This window comes from Bombus flavifrons, chromosome 3 (assembly GCF_040668555.2).
Source record: "Bombus flavifrons isolate JBK064 chromosome 3, iyBomFlav1_principal, whole genome shotgun sequence".
Taxonomy (NCBI): Eukaryota; Metazoa; Arthropoda; class Insecta; order Hymenoptera; family Apidae; genus Bombus; species Bombus flavifrons.
The window spans coordinates 15,406,395-15,433,238 of NC_138444.1; the positions used below are offsets into that span (position 1 = coordinate 15,406,395).

The window sequence follows — 26,844 nt, forward strand, 5'->3', positions numbered from 1 at the left end:
GCATAATAAATACAATTTATGCATATAACATATAACATTTATATATAATAGATTTTTAATATTATATAATATTAAATAATTCTTTGGAGCGCAAAACTTCAGAGTTACGAATTTGCCGCGCTCGAATCGTACACAATGGCTAGTGTAAGTAGGACGTGTGAGAGGGCGCATGCGCGGCGGGAGAAATAAGAACGGTCCTGCCGGAGAAATCGCGGTAGCTCGTCAGTTTTGCGCCACACGGCAATGGCGTATGTTGTTGGTGTTTTTGCGTTGTCGTTGGTATCTTGCCGACAGGTCATATTGTCATTCCATCAAAATAAGCAACGCGAGTGTTCATAAAACATCGTACAAAAGACAATCCGTGGAACGTGACTGTATTTTCGAAAAGCCGCGGCGCAACCATCTCGCAGGATCCCGGATGATCTACAAGTGATCCAATATGGCGTCGACCGATCTGTCGTTCGGTAAATGATAAACCCGTGTACCGTACGCACCTTTGACAAGGTCTTCCCGAGGTCGTCCGGTTTTTAAGATCAACGTGTATCCCTTTTAACGTTGTCGAGCGTCACTAACTCCATCTTTCTTTCTCTTCCCTTCTTTCCTTCTCTTATTAGCATCATATTTGTGCGTTGTACTTTGTTTGTACAACTTTTTTTTTCACTGTTTGTGAATTAAACGTTTCATTATTTATATTCGATCGCGTCGTAAACACATTTTCAGATATTATACGTTGGATGTATTTTTAGAATATCAACAAAATATTTACGATTAACGCTCACATTCCATCGTTAAATACGTATTGATATTACGTATACGTTAAAGAAACGGTTAGGCAAAATTTAATCGGACGAATTTATTCAAACTCCAGTTTCGAAACATCGATCATCGATATACGCTATTGCATTCGCTATCTAAAGTTGGCACATGTTTACGCAATAATAATTCTCATTAACATCTCTGGGGTTTTTCCTAATTGGTAAATAACGCGTTTGTATCGGTCTCTACGTAATGCTAATTTTTCTGAAGAAAAGTGAGATTTCTCGTGAAGTGATGTCCTTTTATTTTGGTTCTCGTCGCGGCACCAAACCAGGCTGCATACCGGCGTTCTACAGAGAAGTCTACGAGAAGATCTGCTCTCCCACAAGTGGAAATGTAGAACGAGAGGTGTTTAAATCCCTTCTTGTCAAGTCTCAGCTGAGCAGCTCCGTTCTCAGCCAGGTATGTTTCCTTTTTGTCTCGTTCTTGTCTCTTTCTCCGTGTCGCTGAGCCTGTGCCAGCCACTGCCAGATAGAAAGAAGAGAGAGTACCGTGCCTTTAACTTTGTAATTTCTTCGCACGCCGCGCTTAGGTTAATGCCACCGTTAATGCTATAGCTGCGCGTTAACTCTTCTTCCGTATCGTATCACGGTTAAATCGTTCATGTATACTAGATGAGAAACGCGTTTTCAACTTATTACATTTATCGCAATTAGTAGAGTTATTAGATTTAATACATTCTTAAATATAATAAATAATAAAATTATGATAATGAAAGTTAGTATATTTAATATTAAATTCTTTGAAATTATTTTTAAAGTAAATCGTATAGCTAAATTTTTAAACTAATATTCCAAGCGATTTGAAACGTTCGCTACCAGCGTCATATATGTACCTTATTTTAACTTTAACTGTTAAACAAATGGATGTACTTATCACAGAAAGCATTTACATATACGTCATAGATACACGACTGTCATAATTCAAATTACAAAGAAACAAAATATTTAGCAAATATATATTTAGTAAAAATTAGAATTCTGCGTGAATAGTGATCTGTAATATATAATACGTATTAAAAATGATCTCATTCAATATTAAGGCTCATTAGTAATACAAAGTATAACGTGTACAGTACAAGGATCAAAACATGAACTTTAATGGACACTTTGCGTCAATTTTCTGTGATAACGAACGTGGTAATTAATATCTTGAACTTCAATATTTGAAAAATATTTTGAGTATAATTTAGGATATTTTTTATTCATATTTTGCTTTTATCGCAATTAAATTTATCGCATCAAAATTATTATGATAAGTAGAGTTGTTGAAACGTTGTTTTAGTATTCTTTATCTTGATGCAAAGTATACGTATGGTTGTTTTGTGTGCATACAGCATGGGATTATGCAATCTTTTACCGTTAGTGAATAGCAATGATTCAATGACGCATAATGAATATTATAGCAAATGCACGTTTCTAATCAAGTTTTTATAAAATTTATATTTTCCTGAGTAAATTAGAAACTGTATACATCTAAAGGACAATGACTCATTGGAAGTTGAGAAATCTTTCTTATTAGTAAGCAGCTACTTTTAAGTTTAAGAAACAGTTATTGTCAGATCATCCGTATAAAAATCGACCATGCTTCGTTAATATTAAACAATAATGGTCCTTTGTTGGTAACAGGAACAGTTCAACGTCCTGATTTTGAAACATGAATATTTTAATATACTTAAACATATTATTCTTTGCATTGCAGATAATTTAATATAAAATATAATATTTTACACAAGATAAACTACCACACGGAAATGGTAATTACCATCTTTATCTATTTCTCCTTTAATTTACTTGATAGTAACTATAGTGGATAATAAATATACCTTACATAGATATAATAGATTGTATCTAATATAATGAATTATTTCAGTACTTACTTTCAACATTTACATTAATAAAGTAAATCTTAAAAATCTTAAAAATAAAATAAATCTTAAGAATTACACGGTTTATTATTACTCGAAAAGCTACGGCATATGGTCTGTATCGTGATTCGTTTAGCCACGATACTAGTCAAGTGCATGCGTACTTGGAGAAAATTCAAAGTCGATTTTCTCAAAAACAAAGCCTCAGATGAAAAAAATGTATTCCATATTTTCGACTTACTTTTTCACGTACAATCACCAGCTCCAAGTTATATCATCGACACTGGCACATTCTGTATATATTATACTACATATATTTCACAGAACAATGCAATTGTAAGTGGTAAAAATTACATTTTTTCTGTCAATGAAAATCTGGATTTAATGAGAAATATTTGTGTTGCTATCTGTTTGCATTCTTCTTTAACACGAAAGCTTTGTATACTCAGGGTTCCTATATTTACATTTCTGGTTTATTCTGGACCGATTATCAAAATATTCTGTGCTTAGTTCGATAAAGATGTTATTGAATGTCTGGCTGGTGCAACGAAACGATCGTAATTCCATTCGGATCGAATTCGAAGACTGAAAGACCAACCGAAGCTGCCTTTCCCAATTAAATCTACTTTGACCAATTTGTAGTTCGTCCACAACGGTAAACGCGCTAAACGATCATTAATACGTCACTGTCAGCGCAAACGCATCGCATGACACGAATTATATATATACATCGACACGGTTAGATAACGAAATCGTACAACGGTATACGAACTACGTGCCCGAAACAGATAATACTGCGTGAATAAATTTCTCGAGTAGCGGTAGCGGTTTCCATTGTGGAAAAACCGTTTCAGAATTTCTTTTACGATTATTATTCGACGATTAAACGCCGGAGAACGTTCTTCTTGTCGATCCTACGTATTTGCGGTCTCGTGTTATCCTTCCGAATGGACGAAAACAGAAGAAAAACGAATGGCGGAAAAGAAGAGGATCAAATAGATATTCAAACCGTACCATATGGTATTTGACTCGAGTCATACGGTATTTGGTACTAGTATTCGGTACTAGTATTCTGAACGGTGTGTCTGAATCACTGAGGTCACACGAAACATGCATATTTAATGATATGATTCAACGTTTCGCTTATACGTAATCCCATTTAGTTGTCTATTGAGGCAAAGATCGGTTTTAAAAGAAAAATTGAACATTTTTCCTATCTACAGAGAGAGAGAGAGATTGTTTTTTTTTTTTTTAGAATTAATCGTAGAAGAGAAGGAGACCTGTGTCATTATTTCCTACTTCGAAGATTCCCCTCTCCCTTCCTCAATAATTTCCTGAAACAACGTTGGACAAATGTTCTTTTTAATCCTATCTCTCATATCTATAGATATATTTTATATAAAATTAATTCTTTTCTTTTTCATATTAATAAGGATAGAGGAACATCTGTGATAATTAAATTACACGCTTCGAATTTGCTTGTTTTAGAAGGATCGGTATTGTAACGTTTGTTTTATGCGATTATGCAATTTCAAGGCTATCTTCTATTTATACCGTCGTAAGTTTCACAAATTTATCCTTATTTGAAACTTCCTTTATCGTTAAGAGATATTATTTTACATTGCAAAGCATGTGCCTGTGTATACAAAATGTCATTATCAGAAAAATAAGGATCCACGCAAAGTTCCGTAGCATGCTCAAGCCATCCTTACTTGTAGAATCTTCGAAATTATCATTCGTACAGGCAACTCGTGATCGTTGACAATTGCTTTGCGGTCGTTGAATAAAATTTCTTTCCGTAACGATTATATTGTCCTGTGTCTGCCGTGACGGTATCATTATTTTATCATTAACACGCCCGCTCACGATAGTCTGCACGGGACGCCCCTTTATAATAGTGGAAGATTACGTAGCAGGGTCAGCTACAAACGCTTTACAATGAATGCATCTTACAAATCTCAATGTTTTCATATTTACAACGAAGATCGCAGGCGGAAAATAGTAATTATAAAATTGTAGATATCTTTGGATCTAACAAGTTATTTCAATTTCTGACTATGCTACGTTAATCCCAGTATAGGATCTATTTTTTATTTTTTTTTTTTAGCAGTCTTTTTTACTTTCTACTAAAAATCACTTGGACATTTTCACGACAAGGATACAAAAGTTTAAAATTTTAAAGTTTTACATTTGCTTATACTTGCGTATTCATTCAAATAATCGCTGCATCGGAAGTCCACGTTGCGTCAATATATTGGGTTGTGGCAACTATGTGATTGTGGATTTTGTCATTACCATCTAATGACAGAATAACTGACCAACGCAATAACTTTTCATTTTGAAATTTTCAAGTCGTTTACATCTTCGTGTCCCCAAGTCTTCGAGTTTCTATGTTTAGATTTTCAAATTTCCGAATTTTTCTAATCGTTCGATTCTGAAATTTCTTATTGCACAATAATTTTCCCCTTACTTTTACATTATTCCACTGAGGTTGGTCCACTTCCTTTTCACTAACATAAAAATCAGAAAATTTATCAAAATTGACTGCACGTTTCGCAACTGCGGTTTTCGTACGTTATAATTTTCATCGTATTTATGTTCGACAGATTACTCGTGTCAATCGAAAAATTAATATCTATAAAGCTATAAATATTTTCAATCGGTATGACGAGCTTTTTTCTCTGCAATGTACGTTGCAAAATCACTTATATTCCATTCGTAATTACTAGATTACGTCAAGTATCTGCTTACAGTCGTGAAGCGTATATTTATGAATGAAAGCACTATTCGTGTAGGATAGTTTCTTGAACTACATTAAGACGATCGTACAGCAGAAAGCAACTCGCTATTTTCATAATCATGTGCGTAATACGATCATCTTATATCCGTGCGATATTACATTTTCCTAAATCGAACAAAACGTTTTTCAAACTTATCGTTAAAATCTTGCGCAAACTAAAAGTTGACAAAATTCGACGTGTTGCGAATCAACGTACCTGTTACGGCTCTATTTGCGAGCAAATTTTCTTTTAACGATATTTAAATAATCATTAACGTTTCGCTTGAAAACGTAGACTGAGTTTTATAATCATCGGGGAAGATTACGTCCTTTTAAAAATTTGATCGCGTTGTTGTAACGTTCCAAATTTTCACGCTATACCTTAACACAGGATAAACAAAGAAAACGTAACTATAAAAAATGTTCCTTCTATAAAAATGTTCCTTCGTTGATCTCGCAATTTCACAAACTACGATATAAAATTTATTTAAAAAAACATTCTACTACGCGCTACTTTGTCGCGTTAGATTAGACGATCATCGGCACTTGTTTTTGAAAAATCTGTCGAGCACGATTGTTAGGGTAATTAGAAACGACAGGGCGACACGACATGACACAACGCGTCGCGATAGGACGTAACAGGGATTGAACGTCGCGTCTCGTTCATTGACTAACGACACAATCAAAATAACGTTACGTGGGTCGCTGCTTTATCGCTAGTCATCGCGGGTCACTATAAATAGGCCGATTCAGAAGATGATGCAAAGTGCCAAAGTGTCCCTTTGCTTTCGTGCTTGTTTACACGTATATTTAACCCTTTATGGACATTCCACGAAACTTTTATAGACGATACTCTTTCAATATTCGTGCTCCTTTCATCTTATTTTCTACTTTTTCCATGATTATAGCCATCTCGTTAATTATCTAAATTCTGTGCTATCGTATAATAATCACGCATCGAGTAACGGTAAAAAAGTATTATGGTTGAATTATTGTTAACATTAATTTTGTTAATTATGATTCTTAATAGATATCTACGAGCGAATAGTTTTAGAATTAAATAAATATGAGCGTAAGAGCTTTCATAACAGGATGATGAAATCTTCGAGATGTGAAACGTGAAATAGTAAAATTTTCACTCGCGGTGACGCAAAGGCGTATCTTTTGATGTGTAATTAACGAAAGTTGCACAGATTCGTGTTTACACGTATTGGCTTGGCAACTAAGTGGTTGCGGATTTTGTCATTGCCACCTAATGACAAAAGCGGCAATCACTTAGTTGCCAAGCCAATACGTACAACAGCGGAGGAATCGAATAAAAAGAAAAAGATACTGTTCGATCGTCGGATCTTTCTAGTTGGCGAGTCGACCTAGTTTAATCATCGATATTTTACGCATTTCTCTTGAGAATACGCTTAAAATAAAGAATACGACAGATTTATATGCAAGTTGTTTAAAGAGCTCTGTTCCTTCTGTTCTTTTATCGAAATCGACAAATAGCTCGATTGCTTGTATTTAATTTTAGTCGAAAATTGGAAACGAAATACATTTATATTTCTACGTGAAGAACAAAGGACTCAAACCTCAAGGCTGTACGCTCTGAAACGGAGGGAAAATCCTATCAAGCATCGCAATAAGAGAAAACTATCGAACGTAGTGAAACATCGTGCGCTACATGTGCAATCCTCTTCGACGAAACAGGTTTTAAATGTTAATGCATTTAGTCTTCCTCGTAATATCGTACGAAAAAACGTGTTCCTCCTATTAATAATTAATAAAAACGTAATTTTCCCTCGTGGATTACGAAAGATTAAATTACTATTAATCGTAGTTAACACTGCACAAGTTTCGTTCAAAAAAAAAAAAACATAGTGGAATTTTCATTAAAATAATACGATAATCTGAAAATAATATAATAAAATAAATTTTAAATTAAAAAACAGAAGAACGATATTAACAGGAAGCTTAGTAGATCAGGTTATAGGATCCTCGCACGCGTACCATGCGACGATCGACACGAACGTAGTATGCACGTGAGATAAAGCCATCGTGATAGCCATAGTCATGAGTCGATCTCCCTTCCCTCTGATTTTCTTCCGTCGCGGACGAGACTAATTTTGTTTAATGACATTCCAGTTGTTTCGCGCTTTATACGATACACACGCGCTCGTCTTTCCTCTTCCTGCTTATCGATGCTTCTTTGCTCCTATTTTCTTTTTTATTTCATTTCATTCGTTCGACTTGTATTTATTTCTCCTTTCTCGTTACCAATAACTCCGTCTAATTTCTTTTTTTTCTTTTTTTTACATATAAAACTTAATACGTCCTTGGTACGAGATTGACGTTGATCGAACGTTGGAAAGTTTTTCAACGTTCGGAGCTGGAAGATGTCGGACAGTGTTTTAAACGAATACTCTACAAGTACACGTATATCTACGCTCGTATTTCCTCTTCCTGTTTACTGCTATACACATACAAGTACTATTATCTGGTGTTCCTGCCAACTTTTTCGTTTATTTTCTCCTTCGTTATTACGTCCACTTACCAGGTCTGTAAGTATGAAACCGGAATTTGCATATAGATGGCCCTAGCTGATAATGTAGTTATCACTAAACTGCGTCATTGATGCCAAAAGTCTTTGTTAACATCTCACAAACATTTTCAACTTGGAACAATACAAGTTTCACACAACAGCATAGTTTGTAATAGCGTTGAACATGTCAAATTTTGTGCCTGGAAACTACGATTTGCGGACAGCATTAATTTTCTGTTACCATTTGAAGAAAACTGCTGCAGAATCGCATCGAATGCTTGTCGAAGCTTACGGTGAGCATGCTGTTGGTAAATCACAGTGCTTTGAGTGGTTTAAAAAATTCAGAAGTGGCAATTTTGACGCGAGGAACGAAGAACGTGGAAGACCACCGAAAAAGACCACCGAGCTGTTAAAACCTGGCGAAACCGTTAATACCGAGCGCTACCGACAACAAATGATCGATTTGAATCGAGCTTTGCGTAAAAAACAACCAGAATATCAAAAAAGGCAACGCAAAGTAATTTTGCTTCGTGATAATGCACCATCATATACAGCAAAACCGGTCAAGGAAACGATCGAAGCGTTCAGTTGGGAAATACTTTCGCACGCGGCTTACTCACCAGACTTGGCTCCGTCCGATTACTATTTACTTGCATCGATGGGACACGCACTTTCTGACCAGCACTTCACTTCTTACGAAAATGTACGAAAATGGCTCGATGACTGGTTTGCCTCAAAAGAGCGACAGTTTTTTTGGCGTGGCATCCACCAATTGCCAGACAGGTGGGAAAAATGTATAGCTAGCGATGGGCAATACTTCGAATAAAATATTTTTAGTCATTTTCATACAATAAACGTGTATTTTCTATACAAAAATTCCGGTTTCATATTTACATACCTGGTATATTATCATAGTATCAGGTACAGTTCTCGCTTTATTTCGTTTACTCTCGCTTAGTATTAGAAGAGAGCCTCGAGACATTAATCAATTAATTAAACAAAGTATTCGCATCTGTTTCTACATATCGATTGACGTAATATAAAGCCGCAAGAATTTTCAAATCAAACCTATGAACGATAGCTTGGACCTTGGATCTTCTTAAACAGTAAATACTTTGACCTTTCATAAGACCAGGCTGATCATTTACGTTCTTTTATACACGCACATGTACTCTTCTTTCTCTATAAAAGGAAGACGTTTCATCGACGGTCCGAATACCTAATCCATCGAGAATATAAGATAAACATAACGATGAACAAAAGCGTTTTAACACCGCGCCATATACAATTCGCAACGTTCAACGCCGATTAAACTACCACACAAGTAACACAACTTTCAAAAGAACGCACGAAATCAGTAACTTTCCTCTCGACGTTCGATGTTCCGTGAAAATCGTCTGAAAAGAAGATTTTAAGAGACTATTCGTGCAAATTACGGTCGTCCATGCTTCGCAATGCTGTGTAAACGCAAACGGAGAATAAAATAGGAAAACGGTTGTTTCGTCGGGTCACGGGCAATCGTATTTCAGAGGAGAATTCCTCGGCGCGATTCGAATGCAACGGAGGTAAAAAGGGAGAAAAAGAGAGAAACAGCGAAAGAGAGGGATTATTGAAATTGAAAAGACGAGCTGTCGTGACGCGCACACTGCCAGCTTTCGCGGCGATTGTTCAGCGACCAGGTTCGCACGTACCGCGAACAAGGGATTTATTTTCATTGTAGTTTCCTTTACCGGTGAACTTGATCAACGATTAAGGTTTAATAATGCTCGTGAAACCGACTAGAGAAGAAGGAGTGCGACGCTTTCCAACAGCGAGAACAACCACCGGAACACACTGCACTCTCTGTCCACTTTTGTATTTGCCCGTATTTCACGTTCGAACGCACTCGCTTTTCCTTCTTTTTCCATTCTTCCGTCTCTGCCACGGTCCCATTCGCACGTTCTTTATTCGCTTCCTAAATCTTTCGTCGTTTCTTACAATGGAAATCGCCCAGATGTTAAATTAGTCTTGTAAAGAGAACACGTGGCTATCGCGGGCACTTTACAGGATTTGACTCGTTAAGGAACGAAATAACTGTTAGTGAAAATTGATCGTAAGTATTAGGTTATCCGAAAAGTTTCTTTCGTTTCATAAGATGATAATGGATGAACAACAATTTCTGTTTTATGTTATTTTATTGAATTATTTTATTATTATGTTCGTGCATAATTCAATAAACTAATATAAAACAAAAAACATTGTGCTTCTATTATTTCCTTATAAAACGAAAGAAACTTTTCGGACAACCTAATAACTCTGAGAATGCGTATAAATAATTTCCTCTTTACGATCTTGTAATGATTTCTTAGATTTATCGGAGTATCCTTTTATTTCCTGACTTTCGAAAGTTTGTATCGCTTTTGGATTGTTTCAGTTCATAATTTTGTAGTTTTCTTAACATAACATAGTATATATATATAATATTAATGCATTGTAATAAGCAAAACCTTCCTTAAAAATAGCTTCGCTTTTCGCCACCTTTTTTTCTCTCTCGTTCGACCCTGTTCTACGTTGAAATTCGTCTTTGCTCGTGTTACGTCGAAAACACGGGAAGTGGTGAAATTAAGAAAATCACTGATCGTTTCCTCGCGTCGTTCGAATGATTTCGCGTAAGTTTAAACGTTTTACGAGCAAGGTAAAAAAAAGTCATACTGGCAGAATTTATTATGCGAATCCAACAGAGTGACAGTTAAAAATGTTAGAACAGAGAATGTCGAGGGCTGATTTTAGGAACGTTCATATACTATGAGTTTGTCTCCTATGGAAGGGGTGTCAGGTCAGAGATGGCCATACTGTTACTATTTTCTGACACTGGAACACCCTCTACATTGTTGTTTCGATGGCTTGCGGCATGTTCGTTAGACCCTCTTAGTTTTTCTATCGCTAATTTATGGCTCTGTGACACTCGCAAATCAGCGACTGATATCTTTACGTCTTACCAGATGATCAGCGATGCGACGATGGATATGCCTGTGTCACACGCTCAGAAGCAGTAATAGGATAGGCTAAACATCCTGCATGCTACAACCATCGAAACAACAACCAGATAGTAACAGAATAGCCGCGTCTGATATACACTCGACGATAAAACCCCTCCAGAGAGATCAAACCTTGGTATAACAACCCTCCAAAATCAGCTCTCGACATCTTTTTCGTTATAACGCTTTGAACCGTCACTCTGTTGGATTCGTAGAATAAATTTTACTAAATATTTTAAATATGGTAATATTTAACACTAGAACTACCGATAGTTAACACGAAGCTATTTCTACGAAAACCAATGAAAATGACTGGTCCTTAAAAAATACGTAATAATAGAATATTTGTATATTCATTGATTTATTACTTTCTTACAGAAGCAATTCCATGTTATGTAGTACGTTTTTGGTATTATTAATCCATTTGGGACCATCATCCCTAAACGAGGGTCGACACATTTACAAAATTGTAGAACCAGTCGTTTCGACTGATGTGGTATTTCTAGCGTTAGCATCTAACGATCTAGCGATCGACCCGCAATTTTCCTGATAACTGATATCGACATGTCGAATGATACGCGGTAAAAATTTAAAAAACGAAGTTGTACAAAACGAGGAAACTGGTTAATTGGGGTTTGATAAACAGATTGCAGGATCCTTTTACACTTTGACAAGTATTCGACTGGTATTGCTATAAGTAGCCTTAATACAAAATTATTTTCAGTTTGAATACATAAAAAAAAACAAAATAAAATTCATTATATTATTCTTTTAGTTATCTTTGCGAAAGTCGTTACATCGTTGCGGGAAAAAATATAACATGAAATAGGAATTTGAAAATAAATTTGTAAAACCAGTCTATTCGAGTGGTGCGGTAGTTCTAGTGTTAAAGTTCAATTTTTTAGCTTATTTATGAAACGTTCGGAATTCTTGTGTCTTCTACGTAACATCTACATTCTGACAAAAACACGGGAGAGAAGTAGGTAGGTTCGATACGTGACAATAAGTCGTTATTCTTGTAGAGACAAGTTTAATCGCATCCTGCTGTCGTATGCCAAGAAATTGTGATTTGAATACATTGCGTTGTTAAAGCTCGTCTTATAAAGAATCATTTGCATTCTACAGTCATTTGTATCTTGAATAGGAGATATGTTGAAGTTCATTCGTATTCTACTAACTTATTTCCCTACTACCGTAACATTCAAAACTAATGCAACCTCTTGGAAACTACTTCTCTTCTCGAATCTATCCGTCGAATGTTCGATCAACGGAGAAACTTTTCGAAAAAAGCAACAGAGAATGTAACTTACGAGCGTCGTTCTCGTTCTCGTTCTCGCTTAGGAAAATCTGCGTTATCACCTTTTGGTAAAAATGCTCGATTACAGAATGACACGGACGATGGGTTATCGCGAATGTCGGAGCAGAAATCTAGATGCGCGTAACGTGCGGTCTGCGCGTATTCTGCCAGATCGTAGAAAGACAGAGAGCCAGTGGGAATGATAGAAGGAGAGGTAAAATGGCAGAGCAAAGTTATAAAAATTCTTGGAATGCAGTTACTTTCATTTATGGCCTAATCCTTCGGACTCGTTCGCAGTGTTAACCGACGTTGCACCGTTAGTCGAGTGTATCGCGCGAATTACGTCGAATTAAACCGTTTTTAAATGAAATCAGGACACTCGTTTGTTTCTTGTAAATACGTACTCGGCTTGCTTTTAGTTCAATCCTATACGATTCGCTACGTATACATATACACGCGATACATAGTGATAAAAATTAGGTATATTTGTAAGTTATAAGAAAGATTAGTTACTGGTATCTCATCCGGTTTCGATTAACCTCGCAAGTGAAAAAAGCGATGAAATGGCAAATGGAAATTAAGGACGAGACGAAACCAGTTACATTTGTTAACGAACATACCTTCTTTTAGTTTTCGATAAATACAAATTTGGTATAGAGTGGCAAATTCTAACTGCGACTGTTCGCTGATTCGAGACGTATAAGTTTCGCGTTTTCGTTATTTAAGTAGCACAATTCCGACTAGCGTTAGTATTCTTCTTTGATTTCGATTCGTACAGAAAATTAAATTGATTCGTATAGAGATACAAAGCGGCGAATAAGTTGTTGCCAGGATTGTTTCGATAAAATTTTAGGTGACGATTTTGCGTTTGGGTTATTCGGTAACTCAAATCTCTTTGTCTTCTCCTCTTGAAATATGTCAGAATCATTTTTGAATCTCTAAACGTGAGATTATTTTTCCTTTTCTTCTCTTTTCACGACCACCTGTTTACACGACACAAATCGTTTCGTGGTGTTTTTCCAAGCACTGTTGGATTTAGGTGATAAGAAACAAAGGGAGGAATTATTTCGTACAACCCTGAACTTTTATCGGTCACGCAGCGTCGAGAAAGTCGTCTCCGCACGGAATAAGACTGATATTCTTCCTTCTTTCTCATGGTTTTCATCGCAAACCTGTTCCATAATTTTCCCGCGCGCGCCTTTTGCGCAACCGTGTTATTTTCTACTAGGCGTGCCTTTCAAATTTCAGGTTGCGGTTATCGTGCTATTTTGAATAGAAAAAATCCAATGCAGAGGCGTGAAAAGAATTTTTAAAGGACTGGAAATTGATAGAAAGGAACTGGCTGTAATATTTGAATAATCGAACACTTTTATGCACCGAAACTTTTTCTTCTTTTTTTCCTATCCATTAAAAGATTCTCCAAAATTCATGATAGATAACAAAATGATAAATAATGAAAGGTAATCGTAGAATCGATCTGTTCTTGAATACGTTAAAAATCTTTAACGGTTGAGAAATAATAATTTCTTGAAGCTACAATTTCCACGCTTGTTTCAACCTATGCGAACTTCCGTAGAACCTGCTGCTGTGAATAAAGACAAATACATCTTCGTTACGTTCTTTACGAATTATATAACGAGAGAAAAAATACACACGATTGTCAGATAGGAATGCAAAGGACAAGACTCAGCGATGAAAGATTCGTTGCTATTAAATTCGACCTTGATTGAATTTCGTGTCGGCAATGCCTCGTTGTGAGAATCGTATCGACGGTAAAAGAAAAAATTGTCGATGTGGAACTTTCCTGAGCCGGAATAACACAACGATTACCAAATGGAGAGGAAGTTCGAGAAAAAAATGTTTTATGCGAAACTACAATCTCCTTTAATTTTCATAAAAATACCGAATTCATTATACAAAATTTCTACGAATGTTTCCATGAAAAATAAAGCCACTGAACGAACGAATCTGGCTATATCCATCTACGAATTTATCAATATCGTTAGTTGATAGAACGTATAATTAAATAAGTGTAACAAATTAGTTTTACGTCGTGAACATAACGATTCTAATAAATCTGCTTCAATGCGTGCGATTAATATTTTAGCGTATCGGTATATGTATCTAGATTTCGTATTTCTTTAGTTAAATATTATTTTAATATAACTCATAGGACACGTGTAAAAATTCATCGCCATAGCAGAATTAAATGCGTACATTTGTACGTGTATTCTGACGTTAACGTTACGTTAAAAGTCTATATTCCATCTTCGAAATTCTTGGGAAAAAGAAACCACCGAACTTCCTCGTGGATATTATTTTGGATTTTAGCAATTTTTTCTCTTTTCCTTGCAATTAGATATGGGAACTCGTGGACAGCAAGACGGGTTATCTGACCAGGAGCGGATTGTACAAGGGTCTTGCTCTAGTCGCGTTTGCTCAGCAAGGAAAGCACCCGAGCGACAAGCTTCTGGAGAATTCCGAATCTCAAGGTACGTTACTCGCTTTTTTCGTTCGAACGTAAACTTGACGCGATTAAGAATAATAGAAAAGTTTGTATAAATTGATTTTATCATATATACATTTGCATATATAGAATCTTTTACTTGCTATAAATTAACGAACCGAACGAACGACCTTCTCTTCCTTTTCGAGAGATTCTAAATCGACGTAAACATCCACAAATATTCTAACGAAGAAGCAAGCATACTTTTGCTACTGTCCATTCGACAGATAACGGAGTGCACGCTACTAAAAGCAACGCTGTAATTAGCTGCTTAGCACACAGTGATTTCTGATAATAGAAAGAATAGTATAGTGATTAACATCCATGCAAAGAAACCTGGTTTTTATTGATGTCACTGACCAACACAATCAGTCGTTTCCTTTATCGCGAAGAAAACGTTGCTTCGTCACGAACGAAAGTTGTTCACCGGAAGTGCACCGTTCTTTCGATAATCTTTCCCGCTGTGACTCTGTCGTCCACGATAAAAAATTCAAATCGAACAAAATATATTGGTAGACGAGTTTCATTTTCAAATGAACAAATAACCGATCGCACAACTCGTCCAATTTTTCGTACGATTAATTTTCCCAAGTTCTGACCGATCCAACGAAAGATCGCGAGTCGAAGGTCTTCTCTTTGCAATTGTTCTGCGTTGTATTCTATACTATTTGACGTAACAAGAAGCGAAACGACGAACAAGCAACAAAGAAGCAATCATGGATGAGCATCGGATCTTATCACGGACAGGCAACAAAGTGTCGTAGGTCTGAAAAGCCTTTTCCACTATCGAGGTTGCGGCTACGACGATGATTACCTTTCACATTGATGGAGCGACAATGCTTCAAGAAGTTACTTGCTTGTGACTCGGAGAATAATTATAATAAACTACACGCGATCTAACCGTACCGTAGATTTTATCGATACGATCCACGTTGTCGCCATAAATTATTCGTCACCTAAAACGAATAGACAAAGGAATAAAAAGAAAGCTAACGTGGTACGGTATTATCGACTATATCCTTGCTGATTTTTCAGAGTCTTGTTAAATTATAGTCTTGTCGCGACTGGTCCGTTTCATTCCATCCAACGCTTTAAAATCTTTCTTAATGTTTGTTTTTTCCATAGAGTTACCTGTTCCTGTTCTGGGCGATCTCTCCGAGGTAACACTTTTGGCTCAAAGATTGCACAAAGGCAGCAATCCAGCCAAATTGAATCTCACTTATTCCGATATATGCAATCTGGATACGATAGAGGTGAACTTAGTGCCTGAGAAAAAAGGAATCTTTTTGAAACACGTGGAGTATCAAGTGACCAGCAAAGTACGTATTCTTTTTTTCTTTTTTTTTTTTTAATTTTCTATACTTGCAAAAATACAGTTTTAACGTTACTCTCAATTTTAGTTTTTCATATTTAATTTCGATTTCAATTCTTATTATATAAGTTAGTCTCATTTTTTCGAAACGTAATACATGCGGTTAAGGTTTAAGGAATTGTATAGCAAAGTTCGTTCCTTCGCCTTGAGACTGGAATTATTAAGATATCTATGATACGTGCGATTATGGAAGGATGGTTGAAAACAGTTTCTTCTATTTGCAGAGATTCAATTCCGTCGTTTATAGACGTTACAACGACTTCGTGTCGTTGCACGAGCTTCTCTTGGCGAGATTTCCCTACAGGTTGATACCGAAATTACCACCGAAGAAAATCGTAGGAGGTAAAAGTCTTGGTTTCTTCGTGTATTCTATAATGGTAGATGCTATGAATGTCAATATCGAAGGAAATGAAAATAATACTTCTAAGAAAGTATATTAAATTTATCCTTGACTATTAATTTATTACTTAAAATACTGCAAGATATATTATTCTGATTATAACAGACACGTTCTAATATACAATTAACGATACACGATTACTAACTGTAACATAAATATTTACAGCGGATTCTCAATTTCTCGAAGAAAGAAGACGATCTTTGCTAAGATTTCTCACCGTGATCGCTCGTCACCCTGTAGTGAGCAAAGACCACATTGTACAATTCTTCTTTACTTACACCGGTGAAGAAACGCAACACAAGATTCGAGAAGTATTTAGGCGAGTACCCGATGAGTTCGCGACGTCAGAATTATCGTCGAGGGCAAAGGAACTGGTGCCACCGGAAACATTAACCGAATTTGCAAACAGCCGCGACCAAATCAGAGTAATACTTCTTGGAATTTCTCGACTGAAGAATATCGCTGATTGTCTGGCAATCAGATCGCATAGTTACGCGGTAGATATGGCAGAACTGGGTACGCAATTAAGCAATTTGGCCTCAGAACCTCATGGCACTACGGCATGGGCCACCGGTGGTTCCACTATTTGGCAAGAGATGAAGAAGGGCTTCCACATAATTTCAAAGTAAGCGTCCACGCTAGATAACGTGAGACTTCGTTCGATATTGAATCTAATTTATCACCAAGCTACTAATTACTTTATTATTTTACTATATATTGACTCTGTTATAAAGGAATTCTCATATATTCGTAATTTCAGAGAATTTAATCTACTTTCAACGAGAGCTCTACAACAAGCAGTCAGAGAGGAAACGAGAGTATGTGAAAGGCTGAATCTCCTGTTGGACGTGCTAGTGGCGCATAGAATCCTATGCGAAAGGCATGAGCGTGGTGTCAGCGCTGATCATCAGCGCGCATTATCTACGATGTTGTCCTTAAAGAAGAGGCAAATGCAGGGCGTTATACGCGGAACTGACGTAAGTAAATCCTTCGAGATGGACGAACGGCAAACGATGATTTACAGCCTTAAGAAAAGTATATTTATCCAGTGACTTAACTCGACTCACTGTAACCGCGTGCGCCGTCATTACGTGATTATTCGGAAATTGCTCAAGGTCTTTTATGTTAATGTCAGAGGAAAAATGTGATAATATATAATCTCGAGCTTGTATCGTCTTACATAATTCGTCCCAATTGAAAACAGGCTGATGTGTGCAGCTGTTGCATTTCCACAAGTTCCCTTACTCCTTTGTATTGATTATTATACCATTCATGTTTCACTTCAAATGTCTGTGACATATTATTACCTATAGCTTTAGAATAAGTTTGGACCGATACTAATAGCAAAAGCAAAATAACGTGCCATTTCCTCGTATTAGTATTATTAGATATTATGACTTTATTTTGTAATAGTGCGTAATATCGTGTAATAGTATATCTTATGACAGACAATAAATTATCAAAAGTAAAACATTCTTATTAGCAGCTTTAATGTACCAAATTTCTTTTTATTTACAGAGTGACACAGTCGAATACCTGGAAAATAAGATGGTTGCTCAAGAATCGGTGATTGCAAACGTTGAGTTACGAAATTGCTTTTCGTTACACTGTTTACACATGGAGACGCAACTCGTTCACGCTCATTTGGAAATACTCGCCACGGTTCTACAAAGTCTTGTCAATGTTCAAATACGCGGCCATTCCGAGGTAAGATACCTTCACGATACCTACATATTTTATGATATACTTTATTACGATAATTTTTACCGTGTTTATGCTATCAAAAATAAACAAAAGCAAAAGAAACTGAGAATTTGGTAAGTGTTATTCATAAATGTAAGAAAGAGAAAAATATTTTTGTTGCAATCTTTCGTAAATATATCAAGATGAAAATGATCGAAGTAGTATTTTTACCAAATATTTAAATAAATAACATTTAAAATGCGCCATAGCTCGCTGAGGTGTGGAAGTTGATAGAGCCAACAATTATGAAGTGTTTACCAGAGAAATCAACCAGTGGATCAAATGGAATTTCATAGCGAGGAACGAAAACCTAGGTAAAGGTAAGCCTTATTATTAAGGAAGAAAAATGTCGCGAAATAATTATAACGGTTATAAGATGTCCATATTAAAAACATTTAAAAGACAAATATGTCTAATTGCGCCATATATCATTATTAGTAATAAACACTGATCATTTAAAAAGAAGAATTCAGGTACATTACGTAATTAAACGTTTGCAATTAGATGTATAAAAATATGGTGTACATGCTATTATATTTTAAACATATACAATTTGAAGACTTTTGTAATACATTCCTTGTTGTGTACTTAATATATTTTATGAGGTAACCGATACTCGTTAGACGAGCATATAATATTGTATATACAATAAATGACGCTTTCTTTTGTAAAGATGAATAATTAGATAAAACTCCTGTATAAAAATACTAAAAACTTGTAAATAATTTGTTTACCGACATATTGTGTTTTTTATACGATTTAGAAGTTTGACGAAAATTAATTAATTTCCGTACATCACGTTGATCGTGGATACGCGGTATATTTTACACACATTTATATACGATACCTGCCTTTGTATACTGGCAACAAAATATATATTGTTATTGAATAATCGTATTTATTTACTTTTACATTCCTATTAAACTATTAAATTACTTGAATTCAATCTTAAATGTAAAGATTTTTAGGTATACTAACACAGGGAAAAAGAAGAAAGTAAAGTTTTAAAAAAATTGTTATTATATTATAGTGTAACTTTTTTATTCTCAGTATTTTACATTTAATTCGTATCAATTATTATTATTTGTTACCTCAGTTTAAATACATATAACTTGTTTCCAATCTTAAGATATATTTTACTGACATTTATATATCTCGCCTCTGCATGTTCAATCAAAAATTGATTTAATTTAATAGTCAAAAAGTGTGCTTGATCGTTTAGAACTGACAGTTCGTTGCCAAGACACCATAAAAAACTTACATGATAAGAAGAATCCTAAATGTGGAAAATGATAATTTATTATCATCATTATCGTATTATAATTGCTTATGTTATAAAGCAATAAATATAAAACTTTCATCAAAAAGAACTTGTTGCACTTTTGTGTAACATATATAATCATTGTTTAAAATACGTTACTTACTTCATAAAAAGCTGGTAAATCATATTCGGCAAGCAACTTATTAACATTTTTCACAAAATGACCAAGGACTCCTTTACAATCGATACATTCTAACCCAAGAAATGTTCGAGTTTTTTCCTCGTTAGTATATGCCCGTACGTTTAGAAGCTCCAAATTAAACTGATCTGTCTGCTCACATAACTTCTTGGTCTCCTCTACGAAGGATTCAATCCAATGAAACTTTAAAATTAAAGTTCTTGATAGACTAATATGAAATTGCTCAGAAAATATATTACATTTAACTGGCACTTCTCCCAAAACTGAAAACATCCATGAGAGCATGTCCTCGCTGGGTTCATCTGCAATTTAAAGTAGCTATAATGATTTTATTCCTGTAATTGAAACATATATACCTTTATTAAATACTAACAGTCAATATAAATTAACGTGGCCCAGTTACCACGTTCATGTTTAAAACTTCTTACTCTTCCCTCGTGTTGTAATGGATTATCATCTACTTCTTCATGATGAGGAACACCTTTCCATGCTGTAATGCTTCTAGGTAAAGGTAATCTATAAAATAAAAGTTATTTTCTATGATTTTTTTAGTAGAAATATTTAGTTTACTAAAACTTTTTTTAAACTATTTATTTCGAATTTAAATCTGCGAAGTCTAAACATAGATAATGAACGCGCATGTGATATCTTCGTATAAATCGTTAAATCTGTTTATAAAAGTTAAAAAATAAATTTATCAAATATATATTTCTCAATACATGCATACTGTAAAAATGAATAGTTATTCCAATTATAAACATACCTAACAATTTATTAAAATGTATTTGAATACTTATAAGAAATCGTAAGTATAATAATTATAAAAACCAAAGAAGACAGATACCGTTTAGAATTTTCCTCAGATTTACTGTTATCATTAATTTCATCTTCTTCAGAATCAGAAGCGTACGTACTTAACAAATCTAAACCTGACATAGTGTATAATATTTGTAATTAACTTAAATCTTTCATCCTTTGAGGTTATATTTTGAAATTATTTATGACTAATTGTTTGATTTTTTATTTTTTCAAAATACAGTCATGTTTCGGTAATATTTAATCTTTGTTGTTCGAAATACATTGAGTTTAAAGATTATAAGTATAAAGAAAATAGTAATATTAAAATTTCTTTTAATGACTTTCGAATGGCATTTGTAAGGTTAAGTTTTCCAATCTACTAAGCTACAAATACCAACAGAACATAACGCAAAATAAAATAACATATATAGTACGCACTATGTTAATATATACATACATATATACACATGATTTATTGTAAAAACTAATTAAATAACTTTTGTTGCTTTTAATTACTAAATATGAAACAAAATAAAATTTCAATTAAAAACTGAAGTTGATGTTATAAATTTATTTCAATTTCTGCACAAGTCAGTGAGTTGTTAATTTACAAATCTATATACAAACAATATTTTACAAACTTAATATTAAACATTCTTTAAACTTTATTATATCATAATTTTTTATTATATTATTTTATTACATTTACTTATTCACTAAAATCTTCTTCATCACTAAAATATTGGTTCTTTTTATATCTTTTGCCAGATTTATGAACTGATCTACTTTCCTCCTCATATCCCTTATTTCCTAATCGGTGATTATTTTCTAATTCTTTTTGTCTTTGCTATAATATACATATAAATAATAAACACAAATATTCATTACATTTGAATCACATTAATACATTACCTCTAACGCAATAGCAGCACTTAATGTTTCTACTTCTTCATCCCAATTATCCTCTGCTGATTCATTGTCACTATTTTTATTAAAATCGCTTGTTTGGTGAGTATTAGCTTTATGTTTTTTTCTGATTCTAATCTTTTTTAATGGTGGATTTCTTGGTCCTAATGTATTGTTCCTACAATTGTATGATAAGTGTCCTTCTTCACCACATTCATAACATTGAGATTTATCTGGATAGTCTCTGCGACGTATAAATTCAGTACTCCTTCCATTATCTACTGCTATGGAACTTTTTATTGTACGACCACCTATCTGTTAAAAAGTAATGTATGAAAAATAAGTTAGGATGAATATCATTACATAAGAAAAATTACAGTTTACCTTTGTGTTATTTAAGTTTTTCGCGCAACTAATAGCATCCTCTGGAGTAAGAAACAATACAAATGCAACACCTCGACTTCTTCTTGTAATTCTGTTTTTCATCACTGTCACTCTAAAGATAAAAAAGGTTATACTTCAAATTTGTATAAGATTATACTTTAAATTATTTGATGTACATGTAATGTAAAAAATTTCTTTTATTCTCTAAGTATTGAAAATTTTTATATTTTATAAAAATCAAGATATATAAGAAAATTTAATCTGAAAATATGTGAGGATTAAGAATGTAGTGAACAGTAATTTTTATACAATTTTTGATGAAAGGATAAAGGTAGAATACCAGGATAAATGAAATATATAAAATATTTAAATAATATATTTCTACAAATATATATTTAACAAACTAATAAAGAATTAAAAAGTTAGCTACTTAAATTTCATAACTCACTTTACAATTTTGCCATAACTCTGTAAAAGTTGATGTATATCATTATTTGTTAATGAAAAAGGTAAATTTGAAATATAAACTGTTGATTTACTTGGAACTACTCCACCACTCATTTTTACATATTAAATTTCGATTATTATTTATGACGCTTGTATTTAATTTAACCTGAAATATAAGAATAGAAAAAACGATAATTATAAAGTTAAAATGTTATAAAATGTTTGTCATGCATTGCATTTCACTTATTTTCTCTTATAGAAATATTTATATTCAGTGACGCATTCAATAATTATAATTTTATACTAATACTTATCTTTTTGCAAGCAAAACAGCTTTTTTGTTCCATTTAAAAAACTATTTATTATATTAGCAATTAAGTCATAAATTCAATTAACAATAATATAATACGTTTCGTAAATTGAATTTAAAAATCTTTTTCTGTAGTTCAAAACGTATATAATTCGATATGACATATTTCAGTAATATCTCAATTTTGTATTAAACAACAACAATTACGTTAAAAATACTCACAAAAAATCGTTATAATTACTTATACGCTATGTAATATTAATTCTTGCAAACATATTGGAATAACTGTCTTGTAAACTATAAGAATATATACCATAAACTAAGCTATCAGTAGTACCAACATGTAACAGACCATACACATTCACAAGCATACATTCAAATTAAATGAAATAAGTTTCATTCTTTGTTAAATTATATATATTTAGGGGAAAAATTAGGTTAAAAACTTATTTATCAACAGGTATAAGAAATTTATAAATAAAATAATTTCATTTTATTTGTTAAATTGGTGTCACACATGTATAAGTTCTAATAAAATTTCATATAAAAGTAGTATAATATGCAAAAAAACTTCAAAATGTATTACATTTTTACTCGAAACAACTTCTTATTTAATTTAAATAATTTGCATTAAAGGTATCAAATTTATCTTAATCTATACATTTGTTAAAAATAAAACGTTCAAATTCTCAAAGGAATATAATACATAACACTGAAATTAAAAAATGTATATTTATAAAATAGTTTAAATGTTGAGTTTAATTCTTTAAGTACAAAATTTACATGTAACGCAATTACATATATCATTCCATTATATCTACAAATTAAGTTTCATAAGTCATGTTCAGGGATGGCTTTTTCTAAATATTAATTTAAAATATCTGAAATACTCTAAATAGGCATTTTATTTGTTATAATTAAATGGAATAAATTACTTTTATATATAATAATACAATTGTCTTTTTAAATATATGTAGTTTTAACTATCAAATACTAAATTTGATATTTTGCTATGATGGGATAGCCAAGTACATACGCAGCATCCATTAATAACGAACAAATGTCACGAATTTGATTGTTACTGTTTCCATGTAATAACAATTACATAAAAAGATAAGTATAGTTTGGTCCACTTTATTCTGTGACTATTTTTTTTATTTACAAAATGTATGATACAAAATAGAGCAGACAGAACGAAATATTAAATATCAATAAATTAAAAATGAAAGTGAATGCAAAAATCAATTGATCGCTAAAGGATAGTATGTTAATTGTGTGCAGCTCTCTTACCATTCATGTAACCTATCCATCGTTCTGCTGTAGTAGTAAAAATCGGATCATTGTCAATTGAATTTAAAAGAAGAAGTTGATTAACATGAGTAGAATGATAATCCCACCTAGCTAAATTTGGAGCCGTTTTTAACGTAAAATGACGTAAATCATATGTAGTACCAGAACCTGTATCGTATAGCGTTAACATGTTTTTCAAGGATGTCATACCCTGATTAAAAAGGCGAGATGCTTCTACCGCATCCTTACCTGTTGCTATGCTTTTTAGATCATACAAACCAATTAAAGAATAAATAAATCCATTAAGTATAAATGAAGAGGGTGTCGTAGGGTATTCTTCGTACCACACGTATTTGCTTAAAAATATTGCAGCTACGCCGCCTTTGCTAGAGGATACCTTAAAAGGTTGCAAACCTCTAATAGCAGCTTGCAAATATTTTTCTTCGCCCGAATGATAATATGCTCGTGCTAATACAGAAATTGCATGTCCTTGACCCATACTAGAATACCTGTGAAAACATGCATTTAAATAAATATATCGTGATAACATATATATAAATTAAATAATTTATTAAAATAAAATACCATCCAGGTTCAAGAGTAGCCATTCCTGGGGCTACTTTTCTTCTGACAGGATTTGCCCATCCACCAGAACTAATGTTCTGGTTACTAACAAACCATCTAGCTGCATCATAGAATTGTTCCATGTGTTCACTTGTAGATAATGTTACATTATCAATCATTCCAGAACCATACAACGTCATTTTCACGATCTGTAAAATAGATCATTCTTAACATTTATTTTTATATTCTTTTATAGCAATTGTTAAGTATATACATTACCTTTAATTTCGAGCGAGACATTTTCTTTTTATTTTTATCATTTAAGTATAAACCTTTTTGCAAATCTATTACTAGGTCTCTAGTGAATCTTCTCCATTGATGATTAATTTGACCAATTCCATAGTAAACGTGATTGTTATATATATGCAATACTATGTTACTAGTAACATAATGAAGGTAATACGTTTCTTTTCTTTCTCTAGATTGCAATGTGATCATAATGCTTCCATTATCTTTAATATTAAAATCCCATTTCAATACAAAATCAAGTACATGATCTAATTCTAAGGTAATACCAGATGTACTAGTTTCTGGTGTTGCAAATCTCATTACATGACTGTTAACATGTTTATCAAATATTCTAGATACAATAGATCCTTGAGGTATACTCCATTCTCTTTTAACTTTATCAGAGTCTTCTATCACTTTCCTGTGAGGTTCTGGTTCTGTCAAATTTTTGCTATAATGTGATAATCCAAATTGAGCAATTTGAGTAGGATAATAATATCCCTGACTCTCCCACTGAGTAGATATTGGTACTCCGTCATTTCCACTAATACATTTAACACGTTCTCGAACTTCAACATTATAATTTTCAAAGGTCATAAACACTCCTCTGGGATCATATTTTCCTTTAGGATTAACGATTTTGGAATAACTGTGTAACCATTCAAATCTTTCTAAGCCATCATACGTGGCTAATTTTCCATAAATCTGACATATTTTAAATATATTAGTATTTTCTTGTGATTAATCATTTACTTTACTTTTACTACTTACCTCAAAATATTTATGAATAAATGAAAATGGTATGTAAACTTCATCTCCTTCTTTACGACATCCAATAGAATAATCACCATTTATATGACAATCTATCTCCTGATATCCAGTTTCTAAGTTTACTCGATCCTTTATATATATAAAAAAAATAATAGTAAATAATAAATATTATTATTGTATAAAATTTCTACACCAAATAATTTTATAGAAATGGTAATGTATGTTAAATTTATATATTTGACTCAAATTATGCTTACTTTATGCTGAAATTTTGATTTCCAATCAGTGTTTTTAAAAAACGATGGGCTACCACAATTATTCCATGATGTCAATATTGAACTTAATACTGCAACTATCATTACAAGTAATAATGTTTTAAAGTTCAACCTCATCATCATATAAAACCTGTTAGTTTGAATGAAAATGATTTTTTATAAATAATATCAATACATAGGAAGATTAATTTTATAAAGTATAAATAATATTGCTATGTAATGCTTACTTACAAGATGTTATTAAAATTCTTGCCTTCCTATCTGTTAAAAACAGCTTCGATTAAAGATAAATATTTTTTCCCCCATTTTTTTTAAATTGTAGAATTCTGAAAGGAGATAAAGTCATTTCTTCAAAAACAACAAGAAACAAATGGTAACAGCCGATGACAACTTTTAAAATGCATATATGTGTTCACCTTTTTTATGGATATTCCCTTTACATTTTCCATTAAGGACTTTATACGTTTAATCACCGATGGTTATCGATGTTAGCTATTGTTTCATACATTCCATTCATAATATCGTCTGCAGTAACCAAAATGTTGTATCTGTTCTCGTTAATTACATTGTCTATTTTATAAAAAAAGTTGCATGCATTCTTGATTATAGTGTCAGTAGCACTGCATAAATTCCCTAGAATTCGTTTGCGAAATATTAACTATGGGTAAAGTTTCAGTGGTTTTAAGAAATCTCGATTATATTGAAGAAATTTGAAGAACAGATTGTATATTTGCATGTGTATCAATTTTTAACATTTTGCATGAATTTTGTATATTATAATATACATTGTGAAAAAATATTTTTATATACTCTAAACTTTAATGTGATATAAATAATAAAAATCTTTCGTTTACAAATTCAATTGATTATTGATAATATTTAAAACTATTAACAGCCATTCTTCGCCATAAGTTCGTATTGCCCATTCTCGTAGTTCATTCGTTACCTTCCACCTAAATTTATTAAATTAATTATATTTTTTCCATGTAAATTCTCTCTGTTTTCATCGTATGGAATCATA

The 26,844-nt window shown here is 33.1% G+C and overlaps 4 protein-coding genes across 6 annotated transcripts; 1 reads left to right on the forward strand and 3 right to left on the reverse strand.

Moving 5' to 3' along the window:
- The first annotated feature begins 212 nt into the window (after window positions 1–212).
- LOC138178182 (sorting nexin-8) lies at window positions 213–19,222 on the forward strand. Of its 2 annotated transcripts, XM_069109754.1 has the most exons (9): window positions 213–464; window positions 1,091–1,218; window positions 14,669–14,801; window positions 15,941–16,134; window positions 16,412–16,529; window positions 16,753–17,212; window positions 17,348–17,564; window positions 18,106–18,294; window positions 18,540–19,222. In XM_069109754.1, exons 1-9 carry the CDS (start codon window positions 440–442, stop codon window positions 18,624–18,626), a joined length of 1,551 nt encoding a protein of 516 aa, XP_068965855.1. In that variant the 5' UTR covers window positions 213–439; the 3' UTR covers window positions 18,627–19,222. The 2 variants fall into 2 exon arrangements, with proteins under 2 accessions (XP_068965855.1, XP_068965854.1); XM_069109753.1 differs by lacking the exon at window positions 213–464 and having other exon boundaries at window positions 1,049–1,218.
- A 121-nt stretch (window positions 19,223–19,343) lies between these two features.
- LOC138178186 (U6 snRNA phosphodiesterase 1) lies at window positions 19,344–21,104 on the reverse strand. Of its 2 annotated transcripts, none has more exons than XM_069109765.1 (4): window positions 20,635–21,104; window positions 20,164–20,288; window positions 19,755–20,092; window positions 19,344–19,606 (listed from the first exon to the last, which is right to left on the reverse strand). In XM_069109765.1, the coding sequence occupies exons 1-4, from the start codon at window positions 20,724–20,726 to the stop codon at window positions 19,418–19,420; spliced, it is 744 nt and encodes a 247-aa protein (XP_068965866.1). In that variant the 5' UTR covers window positions 20,727–21,104; the 3' UTR covers window positions 19,344–19,417. The 2 variants fall into 2 exon arrangements, with proteins under 2 accessions (XP_068965866.1, XP_068965865.1); XM_069109764.1 differs by having other exon boundaries at window positions 20,164–20,306; window positions 20,635–21,092.
- Window positions 21,105–21,229: 125 nt separating this feature from the next.
- LOC138178189 (zinc finger CCHC-type and RNA-binding motif-containing protein 1) lies at window positions 21,230–22,900 on the reverse strand. The gene is made up of 4 exons (XM_069109770.1): window positions 22,327–22,900; window positions 21,879–21,990; window positions 21,501–21,809; window positions 21,230–21,435 (listed from the first exon to the last, which is right to left on the reverse strand). The coding sequence occupies exons 1-4, from the start codon at window positions 22,437–22,439 to the stop codon at window positions 21,298–21,300; spliced, it is 672 nt and encodes a 223-aa protein (XP_068965871.1). The 5' UTR covers window positions 22,440–22,900; the 3' UTR covers window positions 21,230–21,297.
- Window positions 22,901–23,753: 853 nt separating this feature from the next.
- On the reverse strand, window positions 23,754–26,452 carry Hsepi (D-glucuronyl C5-epimerase). Its single transcript, XM_069109752.1, has 7 exons — window positions 26,240–26,452; window positions 26,055–26,149; window positions 25,806–25,953; window positions 25,549–25,677; window positions 24,769–25,482; window positions 24,511–24,698; window positions 23,754–24,434 (listed from the first exon to the last, which is right to left on the reverse strand). The coding sequence occupies exons 3-7, from the start codon at window positions 25,944–25,946 to the stop codon at window positions 23,903–23,905; spliced, it is 1,704 nt and encodes a 567-aa protein (XP_068965853.1). The 5' UTR covers window positions 25,947–25,953; window positions 26,055–26,149; window positions 26,240–26,452; the 3' UTR covers window positions 23,754–23,902.
- Window positions 26,453–26,844: the final 392 nt, after the last annotated feature.

What these genes read in the sequence shown, in the direction of transcription:
- LOC138178182 (XM_069109753.1), top strand. Translation starts at nt 1,051, where the DNA reads ATGTCCTTTTATTTTGGTTCTCGTCGCGGCACCAAACCAGGCTGCATA. An exon ending in GGAGAATTCCGAATCTCAAG is followed by an intron (nt 14,802 to 15,940) that starts GTACGTTACTCG and finishes TTTTTTCCATAG; the next exon opens with AGTTACCTGTTCCTGTTCTG. An exon ending in GGCTTCCACATAATTTCAAA is followed by an intron (nt 17,213 to 17,347) that starts GTAAGCGTCCAC and finishes TCGTAATTTCAG; the next exon opens with AGAATTTAATCTACTTTCAA.
- LOC138178186 (XM_069109764.1), bottom strand. Translation starts at nt 20,726, where the DNA reads ATGTCAGGTTTAGATTTGTTAAGTACGTACGCTTCTGATTCTGAAGAA. An exon ending in TCTGAGGAAAATTCTAAACG is followed by an intron (nt 20,307 to 20,634) that starts GTATCTGTCTTC and finishes TTTATTTTATAG; the next exon opens with ATTACCTTTACCTAGAAGCA. An exon ending in ATTTACCAGCTTTTTATGAA is followed by an intron (nt 19,607 to 19,754) that starts GTAAGTAACGTA and finishes TTCCACATTTAG; the next exon opens with GATTCTTCTTATCATGTAAG.
- LOC138178189 (XM_069109770.1), bottom strand. Translation starts at nt 22,439, where the DNA reads ATGAGTGGTGGAGTAGTTCCAAGTAAATCAACAGTTTATATTTCAAAT. An exon ending in AGTTATGGCAAAATTGTAAA is followed by an intron (nt 21,991 to 22,326) that starts GTGAGTTATGAA and finishes TTTTATCTTTAG; the next exon opens with AGTGACAGTGATGAAAAACA. An exon ending in AAAACTTAAATAACACAAAG is followed by an intron (nt 21,810 to 21,878) that starts GTAAACTGTAAT and finishes ACTTTTTAACAG; the next exon opens with ATAGGTGGTCGTACAATAAA.
- Hsepi (XM_069109752.1), bottom strand. Translation starts at nt 25,946, where the DNA reads ATGATGATGAGGTTGAACTTTAAAACATTATTACTTGTAATGATAGTT. An exon ending in TTATTCATAAATATTTTGAG is followed by an intron (nt 25,483 to 25,548) that starts GTAAGTAGTAAA and finishes AAAATATGTCAG; the next exon opens with ATTTATGGAAAATTAGCCAC. An exon ending in GCTACTCTTGAACCTGGATG is followed by an intron (nt 24,435 to 24,510) that starts GTATTTTATTTT and finishes ATGTTTTCACAG; the next exon opens with GTATTCTAGTATGGGTCAAG.